The sequence below is a fragment of the Neodiprion pinetum genome, chromosome 3, assembly GCF_021155775.2.
Source record: "Neodiprion pinetum isolate iyNeoPine1 chromosome 3, iyNeoPine1.2, whole genome shotgun sequence".
NCBI classification, from domain to species: Eukaryota; Metazoa; Arthropoda; class Insecta; order Hymenoptera; family Diprionidae; genus Neodiprion; species Neodiprion pinetum.
The window spans coordinates 28,587,752-28,605,066 of record NC_060234.1 but is presented as its reverse complement, the minus strand read 5'-3'; the positions used below and the strand labels follow the sequence as shown (position 1 = coordinate 28,605,066).

Sequence of the window (17,315 nt, the reverse complement as noted above, 5' to 3'; positions counted from 1 at the left end):
ACGTAAGTTTTTCAGAAATTCCGGCCGGTTCGTTAGGTGGACATTTTGACCGGAATACCAGGAAAGAAAAGACGAGTCAATCGTCCCTGCAGCGTAACCAGAGTGTGGAATATTGAACGCGGCATGATTCGAGCGTAAGGAGCGCATCTTTCCCCGGTATTCTGGCGTCCAAACACCTCGACGCCCCGCGTCCTCGCCCCACTCTCGGAGGTGGCATCCTCTTGTAGCGCCGAAGACTTTCTCCGAAAGACAGCCAACTATAAAAGCCAGATACGAACTCTTTGAAGCATGTTAGAGCAAACTAAACGCAGCTTCGAAAACACGTGGAGGATAATACCGAGTTTTTATATCGAAAAGTGATTCGGTCAGGTTTCTAAGTCGACGCGTCCAAAAGTTTAAAGCATGAGGCCTGCTAAGATGTGGGCTCTTGTGGCTGCTGCTCTAGTGGCCACCGCACTTCTACCTTCCAGTTACGCCGAAGGTAAGGATTGGTTACTTTGTCCATCGCGCTGATTGCCGATTAAAAAATAAACCCGTTACGGAAGTACGAAGCCAGTAAGAATTCCGTCCTAATTGCGAATTTGGCATACACGGTCGCCGAGAAATTGCACTGATAGATTTGGTGTCAAATTTTTTTTATTATCGCCACTGCGATAATGAGAAAATTTTGAGATTTTTCGTAGCGTTGAAAGATATTTTTCTGAGCAAAAATTTATACGACCATGCGGCGATTACTCAACTCGTTGAAAACGAAATTACTGTGAAAATAATAGATGGTAATCACGTGAGACTTTCAGAGACCTTGAACAGCCAATATTCGTTATTCTTCCTCGCTTTCGTTATCGTGCGTATTTGACAATCACCCGCGTATTTGCGTGTTACGCGGTTATTAAAACTGTCCGATGATCCATACGCGGTGGAATAAGGCGAATAGGTAAACCACGCATAAACAAATCCCGACGAATTTCACATTCTGTTCGCTTACTGCACACTGTGACTAATTTATTCGAAGCTCGTTAGTACTGAAGTACTCGAATTCTTTGAATTTTTATTAAACAAAATATTAAAAATCGTTACCATGTATACGTATATTCATATGAAGTCGTTATAATATCATAAATGATGAGATTGACCAGCTTTGTGTAAGCATAGGTACATATATAAGAGTTAATTAACCGTTACCCCTCGAGCAAGCATTACTGAATAAAAATATGATTCGGGTGGATGATAATTACCGTTGAACGTTAAAAATACTTAAGCGAGTTATTACGATACGATATATATCTGAATAGGAATTTATTAGGCATCACCTGCAGCGGAAGGTACAGGTATACATTTCATGAGTGCTAATTACGGTAAAAGCTAGCCGAAATATTAACGAATACATTCGATGTGTCAGTGAAGAGAGAATCGTACCAACGATGCCAATTTAAATCAGAGTTTCAATCCACTCTTCGAATCGCCCCAACTATAGTGTATAATTTTTTTAAATTCAATGAATCAGTATACAAGAGATAAAAAAAATCACATCAACGCGACTATCGTCCGAATGTGAATTTCTCCACAAAGGTTTAACACAGAGTCCGCGATCGCGCGCGTTTCCGTACATCAGGAGTCGAGACTTTTCAGGAGAAGTGGGGGAACAACACATAAAAGTTCGAGTCGAGCGAAGGCTAGAGAGGAATTGAAGGGACTGGGATAATCGCGGTAACGACAACGGCAAAATTGCGCCTCTGAGCAAGTACAGACTCAGTCGCGACTCCCACACTTTCACTGCGATTCGCTCTGTCAAACTGCTGCCCCTCGTGGCATCCCCGTGACGTTTTCTCGGTTCACTTTTGCACCGTTATCCATCTAATTCCGAAGCAAGTTGTAATCTGTTATCCGTACTCCTATGTGAACCGATTTGGCTGGAGTTCACATTTTCGAAAAATTCATCAAACCGCTTTCCACAGCCTTTCTTCCACAACGAATGACTGTCAGCCTCATAGACAGTTTCAGAAGTTGTTGTGAAATTGCCGACTCCGCTGAAACCCCTTTGTGGTATGATTCTATTCCGCAAGATTTCATACAATTAGCTTGCTAAATCCCACAACCTGTGCTTACCCAGCAATCGACTTTGGCATAAATTCTACGAGCCTCTCCTCAGCTTCTAGTTCCTTAAACATAAACTCCTTCTTCCGTTTTATACATCCTCAAGTAACTCGTGATCCTGTCAACATTTAAATGCAATGAGAAACAGACGTCTTTCGTACGGCACATGTAAACTACATTACAAACCATTGAGGAGCGAACCCACTATGAACTCCGTGGTAACCTTCATTCTTACCAGTTGGAACAATAGCAAAGCGCATGTAGAGCAGTAGACTTGATTTATTCCATACATTACAGACAGCTTCTTTCTGGGCAAGGTCTCTTTCCAAACAAGGAAATGTCGCTTTTTCATTAGCACACAATGACGGAAGTCGTAGTGGAACCTAGAGAAACGATGCGTTTAATTGCCACATGAACAGTGTCATTACGGTAAAACTAGAATTCTCACATCACGCTCGACTCGAGACCTGCACGACGGTACTGGAATTAATATTTCGGTGTGAAGCTTTACCTGTCAGAATTCCGAACTGTTAACTATAAAAGTAAAATTTCGAAGGTTCAAAAGTAAAAGAAACGTTTATGACCGACGTGAATTTCTGATACCATTCCTAAGATTTAAATCTCCAATTCCCGCATGACCTCGGACACTTTACGATCTCGGAGCACTTTCGCCCTAGTTAATTCGCGGTCGTCACTCGTGTCTACCAGACACTCTCCATAACTCGGCTAGTCACGTTTCGTATTCGCTGGTTTGGTGCAGTCAATCTTCAATCATTTCAGCGTCTCAGTGTAATCAACCACTCGTGGCGAAACTGCAACGTCGAGCAAAATTCGATTTCATTTGGTGCTCTCCAGTTGCAAGTTACGACAGGTTATGCATTACAGATACAGCTGCGCCATGCCTTCCACAGTTGGTATTTTTCTCTGTTTTCGAATTGCCCACGTGCGATGGCCCGCGGCATTAACGTGTAAAGAGGATCGTTCAGTATAATAAATAGTATCCGGACCTTCCGCAATCGTAGCTCTAAGAATAGCGCCGTATAACTTACGCTCCAAAAGGTTTGTGGAAATGAGATAATCATCTACGCTCACCATATCTACTGGCAATTAGCAGTTTAGTGTTAACGGTCTTGAAAGTTGATAATTTCAATACTCGTTTAAGAATTCGTTTGAGCCTGCACAGGCGCGAACGCTATCTTTTACTCTTCCGGAAATATTAGTGGCTGTTCGAAGTTTTTTTATGCGCTATTCAGCATAGTAGAATTCGGATAAAACTATAAAATTTTATCGATAATTCTTTTACCGGTTAAATTACAATCTACACGAAAGCTTCAAACTACCGTACCTAAATTGTCGGTTAGGTACTTTCGATTTCGTACAGCTAACTTTCAATTATGAAATTCGTATCCGACGTATGTCTGTCGCTCCTCCAAGATGGATTGGGGTCCCAAATCAGTAATCTGAGTGCTGCATCGAAATCGAATTCAAGAATGATTCTAATCTAGCGAATCCGTTACTACTAGCAATATCTATTTTGTCGGGTACTTAGCTGCGTAAATATTTCAAGTTTACTTAGACTTATTAGGGGGTTAGATGAAGCTGAGTGGTGAAACACATCTTCTGGTGATGTGACGTACAATGCTAATCTAAAACTTTCCTTCTCCCATGCGAACATCATGAGACGTTAAGAAGACGGTCGCAATCGTAAAATGGAAGAAAGTATCTGGAGACAATTCACAAGCATGTGCATACGTACTGCTGATTCACTGTAAAGATTAGTTCGTAGATGGAAAGTTTTAGTTCGGTATAAGGACACGTTTGTGAAAAATGACTACTGTATCCATTATTCCTTGAGCCCTTGTTATATCTCACACAGCGTCAAATAAGGAAATCATCATCATCATTCCTGTCACGAATTCAAGGTTGACACAATGGAGCATCCAGTCAAATATTCACCGAATCCAAGTGATGTCGTATTTTTTGACCATCTGTCAAACATCCAGATCGAGTAACTTTGTGAAATCATCCCACATTGACCGTGAGGATACATTTACCAACTGACTCATTCTTCAACAGCTCCACTAACCGGCAGCTACTTGCCACCATCAACGAGCTACGGAACTCCCAACATCGGCGGAGGTGGTGGTGGTGGATTCGGAGGTAGTGCGCTATCCAGCAGCTACGGTGCCCCATCTTCCGGAGGCGGAAGCTTCGGTGGCAGCTTCGGCGGTGGATTCGGAGGCAGCGCGCCATCCAGCAGCTACGGAGCGCCGTCTTCTGGAGGCGGAAGCTTCAGCAGTGGATTCGGAGGCAGTGCCCCGTCCAGCAGCTACGGAGCACCGTCTTCTGGAGGCGGAAGCTTCGGTGGCAGCTTCGGCGGTGGATTCGGAGGCAGTGCACCGTCCAGCAGCTACGGAGCGCCATCATCCGGTGGAAGCAGCAGACCGTCAAGCAGCTACGGAGCACCATCGACTAGCTACGGAGCCCCGTCTTCAGGAGGTGGTGGCGGATTCAGCGGCGGAAGCAGCAGTGGAAGTTTCGGAGGTAGCTTCGGTGGCAGTGCACCGTCCAGCAGCTACGGAGCACCATCGAGTAGCTATGGAGCTCCATCTTCGGGAGGCGGTGGATTCAGCGGTGGCAGCAGCAGCGGGTTTAGCAGTGGTGGAAGTTTCGGAGGTGGATTCAGCGGCAGTGCACCCTCAAGTAGCTACGGAGCACCATCTTCCGGTGGTGGAAGACCCTCTTCGAGCTACAGAGCTCCCTCGTCAAGCTACGGTGCACCTTCTTTCGGAGGAGGTAGTGGTGGATTTTCCAAACCCTCAAGCAGCTACGGGGCACCATCTTCCGGTGGCGGAAGACCTGCTTCGAGCTACGGACCTCCCTCGTCAAGCTACGGCGCACCTTCTTTCGGAGGAGGTAGTGGCAGCTTTTCCAAACCCTCAAGCAGCTACGGAGCACCATCTTCCGGCGGCGGACGACCCTCTTCGAGCTACGGAGCTCCCTCCTCAAGCTACGGTGCACCTTCTTCCGGAGGTGGTGGCAGCTTTTCTAAACCCTCAAGCAGCTACGGAGCACCGTCTTCAGGAGGCAGTAGCTTCGGTGGCAGTAGTTTTGGCGGCGGGTAAGCAAAAGCTTCATTTTCGAAAAACACCGCAGTAAAAAATCAAACACCAAGCAGTGAAGAAACGTTTCCACGCTTTCAACACTGACCCCTACTTGTTTCGTCAAAGTCAATTCAATCCATCAAAACTACAATCACCAACTACGATGACATGTAGGGCATCGCATTATCACGAAATCATCTCTTACAGCTCTAGCGGTGGACACTTCAGCGGCGGCGGTGCCAGTCAGCCATCCTCCAGCTATGGCGCACCCTCTTCAAGCAGCGGTGGTTACAGCTCAGGCGGCGGGGGTGGATACAGTTCCGGAGGTGGATACAGCTCCGGTGGCTCCAGTGGTGGATACAGCTCCGGAGGTGGATACAGCTCCGGCGGTGGTGGTGGATACAGCTCCGGAGGAGGTGGTGGATACAGCTCCGGAGGAGGTGGTGGATACAGTTCCGGAGGAGGTGGTGGGTACAGTTCCGGCGGCAGTGGCGGCGGTTACAGCTCCGGTGGTAGCAGCGGTGGACAGAGCTACGCCAGCAACGGCGGCTACCAATATTAAGCTAACTATAAGATCTATTAACCCATCAACAAGCGGGTAATCACCGATGAACTTGCTTCCATCGCTGGTTTTTCTCTAACAGGAAATAAGTTGTTGAACCTGCAGGCATCAGCTCTGACCATGACACTCGAAACTGCACGTCCCGATTGTTTTCTACTCTAACATCAATGCCAGATTGTTTAGGAATCGTACACTAGGAGGTTGAGTATTTTGTTCGAACTCTGCGCTATAACGTGAAATCGATATTCTTTATCTCCTTCTCCCTCTCTGTGTATCTCTATGTCTCCACCTTGGTTCCCTGTTATGTTTTCTCTCTTATAGCTGGAATCCTGACGATGACGAATGAAGTCCATCAGGAGAAACCCGCGCTTCGATCCCCATTTCACTAACTGAGCTGAATTAATTGTAGATACTAAACCATTTCGCTTCCACAGTAGGAACAAGATATGTACATTTTTATATTTTTATACATGACAAAAAGAAAAAGAAAAGAATAGAATAATTATCTAATCCAGCTGTTAGACAAATAACTGTTTACACTGAATATGATTTATTTATTATTTTTGTGAAAACGCTTTTGTTTTACCAATAAAGCTGGTCTGCTGTGAAGAATTTTACTTGGATTACATTTTGTGCACCTTACCCTGCCCCACTTTCCATGGAATATATTTGTAAGACTAACGCTACTTCATAATTTAAAAACTACCGAACCGTAAGTCATGTTACACTGCACCTTTAGATAGTGAAAACTTTTCGTCTTCCTGGCGGAGAGAAAGCAAGTAAAATATTTTTGAAAGTATTGGAGTGAAATAGCTTCCTGGAATTGAGGATTGACGAAGTAGAGCAATAAAATTATGCAGAAGCTGAGCGAGACTGCGTTACTCGGTTCGCGCAATGAGCACACACTGAATTTCTTCAAACGAAGATTGTCTACGGGTAATGTGACGTAATTGCATACCAACCGTGAACGCAGGTAAGAATAGCGATCACGGTACTGGTCAAAATTTTGATAAAGAGTAATAAGAGTAAATACACGGGAAGAAATCTACGTAGAGGAAGCAGAACCAAGCACGGCGCGTTTTTTTATACACCGTTTATTTTTAACACTTACAATCAACATCTTGTTTACGTTTTTATTTGTTAGGTGTTTTTTTTTCGGTCGTATAACTATATTACGAATAGTACATTATTAAGTAACACTTCGATATTATATATATATGTATATGTATACAGGTGTAATATACTTTTGGTATTAGGTTTATACAGGATTCATTTGATATATATATATATACGACGTTTTTCTGAGAATACAATACATAGTATACAGTACATATATGAATTTTCAAAATATCCGTTTGAAAAATTGCGGATACGATGTTCGAAAGACTCCAAGTTTCATTTCAAACTGTATAACGGCTTATAACTCGATTCAGTGCCGTACAGTCGAACGGATCACGTGGATGAGTAATACCTATACGTTGACGTATGTTACATATTGTGTGCTAGTTTTTCACCAACATTTCAACCCCCTCAATAAACCTTGGAACACCTGCTTTCCAGTGGGATTAATTCATCTTTTATGACAGCGACATAAATACATTATATTGATATGCGTGTATATTTTTATGTACTTATTATATGATATGTATATACCGTTTATTACATTGATTTGATGTAATTGATATGTAGGTGACACATGATAATATGTGCGTTCGGGGTTTCGCGTCATGTTGCACAGTTTTATTACTATTAAAAATTATGAGATACACATATATACCTAGACATACGTGTTATTATTGCAGCGCGCTACCGAAAACAACGCTATACATAATTTTTTCGTCATAAGTGTAAAATACAGCAACATGAAGTTAATTTCAACATATACGTATGCGTTATGTATAATGTATATACGTGCATGACGAACATTCCTACGGAAAATAAGATAAGCTGGATAAGACGTATAATATCATTCTGCTGCAGCTATACAATTAATTAATTATTTCTACACCGCAATTAAATGCTATTGCACTTGCACGGCCCATACTTCCGTGTCTTGGAATTGAATATTTTTTTTTTTTTTTTTTTTTAATTAAAAAATAGCATTTGTAACAAGGTGATACGAAAATTAAATATTCATTCATATTTCATAAAAACTCTCATATTTACTTACATTATAGGTATAATCTAATATCAACTATTTTCGATATGCACTGATATGTACGGTTGGTAATATGTATACTGTAGTATAGTCTTGTCTTGGGTATGCATAAGTTATACTTACTGGCTATTCATTATTTCGTTCAAACAATATGGCAATATATAATATATTATAAACTATATATATACTATATATGGCAATATATACTATATAATAAATATAACCGATCAGCTGACTTTCGGGGCCTTGTATCTATTACACGCTTGGCTAAAACCTAGAATTGTACACACACGCGATCATTAACACGAATTCTATGTATAGCTTTCAAATTTAATACTGTTGCACGTCAAAAGATTCCGAAATTTTTCCGCCTCTAATCGTATAACATAAGCTTGATTGCTACGATCATGCGACGATTACGTAGAAAAGCATCGATCTATAATCGATATTTTGGAACAGTATATTATACTAATACATACACCGCAGCATGCACGGCAATAATTCCGAAATAAATGCCAATACACACACTCGGTGCCCAACACGAAAGTCCACACAAGTAATTAAAAATGACAGGATCATATGTACACCGCACGTTACATGGAGCACGCTGTGGGCTGCTCGGTATTCTACCGTGAATCTTATATAACACGTCTACTCCAATCAGCGTCCGCCGTGAATTGCCTACTTTTATTTATACCGGCAGAATTTATTTCAAGTAAGTACTTTCGAACGTTACATTGATCACTAGCGACTATAAACGAGTCTTCGCAACGCGATCCGCGATCTAGTTTAGATCCAATGAATCGCCCTGAAACTCAGCCGATTTCAATATAATTTGTATCTATACATGTAATATATTTATTTATTTATTTATATTCATTTAGTACTAAACATATTTAAAAACAAAATGACTAGGCCTAATAGGCGATGCGGTGCTCTCATTTCCCCGATGTGCAAACAGCTAACAAGTACGTTATGTAAATGTAATGCGTTAACTTCAAAATTATTGCTTAATTGAGACTACGATAACTGTTCCTGACCACAAGTGATATGACCTCGGCGATGACCTTCGACCCATTGATCGGACGTTGAAAACGCGCCGGGGAATTTCCGCAATCATCTCCGCGTATCCTTCCGATCTTTGTGCAAATCATACCACGATCACCGTCGTCACGAACTAATCGCAAGGATATTTATATCGTGATTATTTTGTAGGTCAAGCCCACTGTGCTTGAATCTCTATCGGACAAAAATCGCACGGTGTTATCACTATACTATACACGGAATTGCAGTGGCATGAAAGAACCGTTCATATTAAGAGCACCAGAAAGCATCCTATACAAAATAGCAGTATAGAATCGACGCAATACAATTGTACAGTTGCGCAATAATGAAAAAAACGAAAGAAGAATGAATGGAGAAACGAAGAAACACCGCATCACCGGAGTTATTGTTGGTCACAGCATCCGATCATGGAACCTGGAGTTAGAACGCGGTGCTGGATTGCGGCTGGCGATCGACGTGAGGTCCCAACTGTCCCAAAACGCTGCACCCGCCACCTCCGCCTACGCCACAACCTGGTTCCATATCGTCGTCCGGCTCGAGCGCTTGATTCACTCGGCCGTTGGATTCATCTTTGCTGCCGTAAAGTCTGGCCGACCCGCCGGCCAGCACAGCCATCTGTTCACCTTCCGCGGGATCGGGACCCACTCGCTCTACGTCCTCGGGTATGTTGACCACGCATCGAAATATATCGTAACCAGGCGCAAGCTTGCCGGTCATAAACGCGACCTGAGTGCCGTACGAAACACCGACCAACGTCACCAGAGACATCAACATTGCCATTGTCCTGAAGGGAAATAGCTGGGTGTCGGTCTCCGGTTCGTAACCTGGATAATGAATGAGTGCCGGAAGTCCCATCAGAGGCTCGCCACCGCTGATTCTGACCATGAAAGCAATTATGTACGCTGCAAGACTGCCGTAGGTGTTGCAATACGGTTTAAAGTGGACGACCATCAGCAGCTGGGGGAACAAGATGACGTACACCAGGTCGGAACACATCGACCAGAGCCCGTATATCGAGGGTATCGTTAACGCCATCACCGTACTAAGGATCCCGACAACACCGATACCCGTCCTCATCACCCAGATTATCTCCATCTCTGAAGCCTACGCGGATAAATCAGCTTTAACCGACCCCAACCGAAATGCGACTCCGCGAACGAAGTGTGAATTGTGCGAGAGAGAGGGCTTGAAAGTGGTTCGGGATTTCTGTGATTGTGACTAACATTCGACTACTCACCCTCTGGCGGAAGATGAGCTTGTAGACGTTCCTAGCGAACATGGAACTCGCTGACAAAATGCTGCTGTCCGCTGATGACATCACGGCAGCTGAGACTGCTCCCAGGCCGAAGAAAGACACGAAATCCGGTGTCAGGTACTGGAGAACCATCGGCAGGATCATGCTTGTTTCCGTTTCCGTCAACGGATAAGGTCCGGTGTACCCGGTCTCGTTCCACGCTGGAACACCATCGTCAAACGGTTCCGTTAAACTTCCGAATAATACTTCCGCGTTCTTCGTCACACCCAAAAAAATATTTCTGCACTTCCAATTAGTTCCGGGGCACGGTTCAGCACCGTTCTTGTATCGACTATTTATATTTATGTCCCGTCACCCCAAGGCGCATTATCACCGCCGCCCCGCGATGAGCCACATGGCTCAGTCTCACGCTCACCACCCAGCCGAGCACGGTGCTATTATCCTTGCACGATCTCCCCTCGCGTTTCTCCCGCTCTTGCGTACATTGTAAATACCAGCACCCCCCGCAACAGCAGGGATCTCACCCACGCCAAATGTCAAGTAGCCCCCAAAATACCGCGGGGCGGGCCGAAGGGTCACGAGCCCTCGCGACCTCCCCTGGCCCCAGACAATTCCGCAACGAAGCTAATTTAATCCCGTTACAATTGCGACGCAAAGGACCGTATTCCCGTGGTATCCTTACACGGTAGGTACGTTCTTTACGCATGTGCGATATGCGAGTGCTTGCGTGGACGAGTGTTGCCGAATAGTTGAAACATCCGAGGAAACAACTTACGCGTCGCCTTGGCTATGGCTCCGATTAGAACTGGAGGAATGGCCATCAGGATGCATCCAACGGCGGCCACGTAGCTCAGGATTTGGGCCCTGCCAGCGGTCTTCGAGGAGAGAACTCGCTGGAAGTACACCTGCCAAGGTATTCCTCCGAAGACTAGTAGAAGCCCGTAGTCCATGTAGTACCAATATTCCGATGGTTTTACCTCGCCGATCCAATCCACGTCCATCGAACTAAGCGACTCGACCTTGGGATTCATCCATGCAAAGGGGATGCACATCCACTGGAACAGACGTCACAGAAGTGTGTAAACACCTTTCCTTCATTTGGCAACCAGTACTATTGCCGAGCTGACAGATCGATCGAACACCAAGTCTACTGCATTGATTCGCAAAATGTTTGAACAGGGTGAAAAAGTTGAAGGTGGGTCTAACACGATAACTTGGCTATAGGTGGCGCGTGTTCTTTATCCTTTGGAAATCTCTTCGTCCGAGAAAGAAATCCCCCCGCCCCTCTGACCCGGTGAATGGAACTATTCCGAGGGATTAACTTTCTTTGACTTCAATCGAACTGTTGGCTCTTTTCATGTTCCTGGCAAGGGAACGCTAACTGCACCCAAGAGATCGACCGTGAAAAGACTAATCTGAAAAGCGCCACCTAAAAGGTTTCCCTTCGATACAACCCATTCAGCTACGCGCAACGTACGATAATCAAAATATTTCGTTGTTAGGCAGGAACGGCGAACGAGATTTATCGAAAATAACAACAATTTGTGTGGAAAATCGATGCTGCAGCTGAAATGGTAATGTTTTTAAATTACAGCTACCCGACACACGATAATTTTCAGTATTCAAGTATATCGCGTGACCCTGCAGAAGACGGTGTGTATTTAAATGTGAAATGAAAATGAAAGGGTGAAATCTCGTCCTGCGAACCTTGGTAATTTGAATGCACGGAGAAGCCGAGCCCGCCTATCGACCCGAAAACCTCGTCGCAATATTGCCGAACACCGCCACGTTAAGTTCGATACCTGCACTCTGTATGAATAAAGAGTCACCCATTCCAGATCGTCAATACTATTTATAGGTGTACAGACGTAATCGATAGAAAAAAATCGATGTAGCAAAAGTTATTCGTAGCGAACAAGACTTACATTCTACGGAGTTGAGCAATTTATATCGTTGTGAACGGTGACTGCTTATCATTAATACATTCAAGGTACAGAAAAAGATAAAGACTCGACGAACTGTGAACCGACGAATAATTGCTAGCCTTTTACTTCACAAAGATTGCACATAGTTATCACTTTGTCAATGTAGAACACCTGCATCAGACAAGTCCCGCTCGACCGCTGCATGTTAGCTATCCAGAAAGACCTCAAGGTAGATTTCGTTAGACTTTCAATCCTAGGTGTGGTATTTGGCTAGCGCATAATCTATACTACTATGTGGTAGTGGAATAATTGCATTAGGCTGATTCCGATACACGTTAGGCAAAATAATCTTGTTAAGCAAATCCAAATTCCGTTCAGTGCTCCCTACAGGTATCATTTTCTTGTGTTCGTACGACCTCTATCCCATTGGATACTCAAGGTTAGACTAATACCCGAAGGATTTTTCTAATCTGTTTTCGGTAGGACGTGGTAACAAAAACACCGAAAAATGAGTTCGCGACACTACTCACCAGGCCGATAAAAATGCAGAACAGTTGGATCACGTCCGTATAGGCGACGGAGTAGAGGCCGCCAAACAGAGTGTAGAACACCGCGATACACGCGCTCAGAATAACGGACGTCCCCTGATCCATGTCGATTATTACTGCCAGGGTGGCGCCAAGAGCAGCGAGAATTCCCGCCGCCCAAAAGACCTCGCCACATAGCGCCGGTAAAAAGAGCAAACCACCCATTCTCTCGCCAAACGCATCCTGCAGGGGGTCCAGCATAGTGATGTAGCCCTGCCGCCGCATCGGGTTTGCAAAGAATATCCCGCCTGGAAGGAAACATCTCGAATTAGAAAAGCTGGGTTTGCGGCCTGACGCGGGGACTGCCGGAGCCAACGACATTAAATGACGGACAGTCCGATGACGGAATGTCTGAACTCACCAAAAACGAGACTCAGGGCGTATCCGAATGGTGCCTGACACCACACCAGCCCTTTGGTGTAGATAGCCTCGGCTGTTCCGTTGATGTAGCCTCCGCCGACCCACGTGGCCGTCATCGTGAAGATCCCGACGAAGAGGCCGATGGACCGTCCGGCCAGCATCACCTCTTCCTCGGAATCGTTTCCAGCCTCTTTTTTCCTGGCCGCCCATATTCCCACTCCCAAAATTAGAAGGTAAAACAAAACAATGGAAATAACCCCAGCGATGTTGATCATGTTGCTGGGTGATGATAGATCGACGGGCGTCAAGTCAAGTTGATGAAGATGCAAGTCCAAGAGGTTCGGTGTGTTCTCTGTTTTGGGAACGTTTGGAAACCTACGGAATATCGAGCATTCGTTCGTTACATTTACCGACCCACCCGATTCTTTACCAAACCGAACTCAACATGGCCACGCAAGGAAGTTGCGATTGTCCGCCATGTTGAATCCCAAGGTCGTGATTCGCGACGCAGACGTGACCTTCGATTGTGATACGCACCTCTGAGCACCTCTGGGCGTACAGTCGCGCAGCAGCGGAGGGCAACCTCACACGGGTACAGGTGGCATGGCCAGGTGACGGCTCTTGGGTATGACCGATGCCAACGAGGATGCTGCCGTCGACGGGGGGTTCAGGTTCGGAGGGCAGCAGTCGCCCCACCTGAGCGAGGTCTTCTGGGAGGGGCTGTTCCTTGTTCTAAACGCGAGGCCGCCCATGGGCACTGATGGCCATCGATTCCTCCCAAACTTATATCTCTTACTTCTCACTCGCTTACCAATATCGATATAATCAGAGGAACCAAACTATGCCCGTAGCTTTTTACGCGGCCTCAGATTGCACCTCTGGAATCATGAAATATGAAAATAAGTTTCTCAATCCATGGTCATCATTAGGTGTAGCCTGAAACTGTCTCGACGAATTCTTTTCCCCCGACTTCAACGGGCAGTTGCGTATTCTTACAAGCCTTTCAATTGCGTGTACAATTTTTCATTACATTTCAATGATGTCGTAAATTGATTTATCCAAGTCCAAGAATCTCAATAATAACCTAATGGTCGCCCTACTTGAGTAACTAGTCAACACCGCTAGCGTAGAAGTAGGATTATTAGGGTTATGAAATATAAACTATGATCTGTGATTTCAAATTTTTTTATACCGCACTGAAATGCCCAAGAACCTTATTTATACACTAACTTGTTATTCCGATTATAAAAAATAACCGGCTCGTTGAGTTTTAGTAGTTTCATTCTGGTTGCAACTGATTGTAAACTATTAATACTACTCCACACATCGAATTGGTAATCACCGCCTTATGAACATATTTCCACATGACCCATTTTTTTATACCACATCTTCATTTACTGAATGTCGAAAGTAGTTTGTATTTGAATCCTTCAGACTATGTGTAAATAATCCAACAACCACGTGAAACATTCCATTATATACCGATAAAATTGACTAATAAATTGTTCAAATGTGTGAATCCAAAAACAGTAAATAATGAAAAGTGGACAATAAACAAACAACATGATCAGCCCGTGGCTATATCTTTAAAAATCGCGAGACGGTTTGCCGTCGGGAATCGTTGCTGTACCGAGTTGAATAAGCGGAAGCTGCGTGGACGTCAAAATTAAAAATTGTAAACGGTGCCTGACGTCTGCGATAATTTCACTTTAAAAAATTAAATATCTATCACTGTCAATCAAATGAGCCACGTTCTATTCTTTACGCATATGTGGAGTAGAGAAAAATACACACAAAAAAAGATTATAATAAAATATGTACTCATAAAAACACGTTAAAAAAGTTTTACATAAGATTTGAAACTAGAGAAAAAATTTACTTACATTACGATTCTTGAACTATGGCGAGGACACAATCGATTATCACCGTAATTTGACACAAGTTAACGTACGATTACGTTTTCATTTATTTCATTTAATGTTTAAACGAAATAATCGAAGGTAAAAAAAATTTAAGCAGCGCTTTTTTACTCGCTCATTTAGCTGTTTTTATGAATTTATTTTTACTCCTCATTTTTGTTTTTTTTTTTGCCTCATCACTAAAATTCGGCGGCGGGCTTTCGCGAAATCGTCGACGTACCCGGGCGACGGAGAGACGGAGCGTCGGTAGGGTCGGCGTCTCTAGCGTCGCGGCGGCCTCCCCGCACTGATAGCTCCCAGCTCGCAGCTAGCTTCGTCGGACGGACGGATGGAACGAGATATTGATTCAAACCCCGTGACGTCACAGCTGTAACTTCCCCTACCACGCAATGAAGGGGGTGCGGGGCGTGGACTGGCGAATCTCGAGTCTGCGCACCGGAAGTAGCCCTCCGCGATGATGGTGATGAAAATGAGCAGAATCCCTAGGTCTGTGATCCTCAGCCAAGGAGACCGCTTTCAGAATTTCCCGACGAATCCAACATGGCGGCATTACTTTACCTGTATTCGCATAATTCGTCGATTTCTTGCAATTTTCATTGCAGCACGTCTCGATCCATCATGTCTTAAAATTTCTTCTTGGTAACCAACCGAAACATATCGATGTGCACGTAGCCCAAACGTGAATTATTTCTGATTTCATCACTCGGTAATCGCTCCTCACGCTGGTTCAGATTCTGATATGGCGGCGACGCCGTTCACCAACGGTGACTTCATTTGCCAATTTTATACTCTGGCGGATAGATTTTTCGGCAGAGGTGCGATCCGTCAAAACGGTGGCGATGGCTGGAGTGACAAATAAAAAATTTTGCTTAACAAAACTGCAATCCAACAGTAGCTCGCCATCATTTTTTGAAAAATTCCAGCACAGAATACGCAGTCAATTCTACATTATGTCAATAAAAATGACACGTGAAGTGATTGTTACAGAGGTATAAAATACATAGTTCCGCGAAACTTCGTTTTTTAAATAAATATATGATCAAGCGACACGACCTGTACTTTGCAATATGAAAAGATTTGGCATTCCCTTGAAATTCAAAGACTTCAAGATGAGATAATATTTTTTAATACGGGGGACGCGATTGTAAACGGTCCGCCAAGTTTTTATTTTTAAAAATCACTTTATATGTTTGTGATAAACGCAAAGTGTATCACATTTGTGAAAAGCAGTAGTCGCTCCACGATGAATTCAAGGAATAAGAAAACGACGGCTTTAGGTCCTGAAAGGGTTCCACAAACATTTATTTCCCTGGGGTAGTTTACAGTCGAGCGACATGAACTCTCATGCGAGTTATGACATATTAAACACATGTGGCCTCAAAGCGCGACGTGCAAGCTCGCCTCCCAAGCTCCCGGGTAAAACTTTGCAAATCTATTTTTAACTCATCCAGACACTAATGTCGTGTTCTGGATTTTAAGCTATTTGCACAAACCTGATTGTCACGTGAATTCGAATCGCCGTATCAAGCCCTTCGAATGCCAAAGGATATACTTCACTTGCCGAACCCCCAAGGATGTTAGGACTTTAAAAAAAAAATCACGCCCTTGAGTATAAAGCAAAAACTAATGGGGGGCAATTTAGAATTTTTTTTTTATCGCGACTGATCCATCGAAGTCCTGCCACTCTCCTCGGCTATCACTCTTCGGATTATCGCATGCGGATATAGAATTGTATGGTCGAGTGCCAGGGTCCTACTGACGTCATGGCCCAGCTACGGATCGCATATCGGATCGTCGCGATCAGAAAGAAAAGACGTAGGCTGTCCATTAATACTCTGGTGAGGCTACCTCAAGCCCACCTGCTCACCTGGTCGATAAGGCTTGACCTAGTACTTGTGCTTCTCATCGACTCTTGGTTTACATATAAAAGCAAGTTTTTCGTTCGATTTTTTTCCAACGTCTAAGTTGCTGGCAACTTTGTGAAACTGTGTTTATCACAGTTGTAGGCGAGCACGGTATTACGGTTTTGGAAATTATTCTGATCGCAAATTTTCCGTTGGTCAAATCGTGGAGATTGACGGGCTGGAAAATTGATGACAATTTTGCATTGCACATATATCTGCTTTACGCGAAAATTTATAGCCAAACATCAGTACGCGTTAATTGTTGAAAGAACAATTGCATAAGGAGGGCCGGAGTGATCGCTCAAATTATTTTCGGATTTAAACATATACATTTATTTCATTTTGCAATAAACCTAGAAAGCATGTAGCGAGTTCATGAGAC

The 17,315-nt window shown here is 44.0% G+C and overlaps 2 protein-coding genes and 1 long non-coding RNA gene across 3 annotated transcripts; 1 reads left to right on the top strand and 2 right to left on the bottom strand.

Moving 5' to 3' along the window:
* Nucleotides 1-299: 299 nt before the first annotated feature.
* Nucleotides 300-6,373, top strand: LOC124213659 (loricrin). Its single transcript, XM_046615160.1, has 3 exons — nucleotides 300-481; nucleotides 4,171-5,215; nucleotides 5,406-6,373. The coding sequence occupies exons 1-3, from the start codon at nucleotides 403-405 to the stop codon at nucleotides 5,758-5,760; spliced, it is 1,479 nt and encodes a 492-aa protein (XP_046471116.1). The 5' UTR covers nucleotides 300-402; the 3' UTR covers nucleotides 5,761-6,373.
* Nucleotides 1,336-2,889, bottom strand: LOC124213660 (uncharacterized). The gene is made up of 4 exons (XR_011176661.1): nucleotides 2,698-2,889; nucleotides 2,543-2,605; nucleotides 2,281-2,477; nucleotides 1,336-2,212 (listed from the first exon to the last, which is right to left on the bottom strand). It is a non-coding gene; the product is annotated as an uncharacterized lncRNA (long non-coding RNA).
* Nucleotides 6,374-7,826: 1,453 nt separating the features above from the next.
* Nucleotides 7,827-15,377, bottom strand: ChT (choline transporter). Its single transcript, XM_046615159.2, has 7 exons — nucleotides 14,994-15,377; nucleotides 13,648-13,988; nucleotides 13,112-13,485; nucleotides 12,694-12,998; nucleotides 11,014-11,293; nucleotides 10,221-10,438; nucleotides 7,827-10,087 (listed from the first exon to the last, which is right to left on the bottom strand). The coding sequence occupies exons 3-7, from the start codon at nucleotides 13,383-13,385 to the stop codon at nucleotides 9,404-9,406; spliced, it is 1,761 nt and encodes a 586-aa protein (XP_046471115.1). The 5' UTR covers nucleotides 13,386-13,485; nucleotides 13,648-13,988; nucleotides 14,994-15,377; the 3' UTR covers nucleotides 7,827-9,403.
* Nucleotides 15,378-17,315: the final 1,938 nt, after the last annotated feature.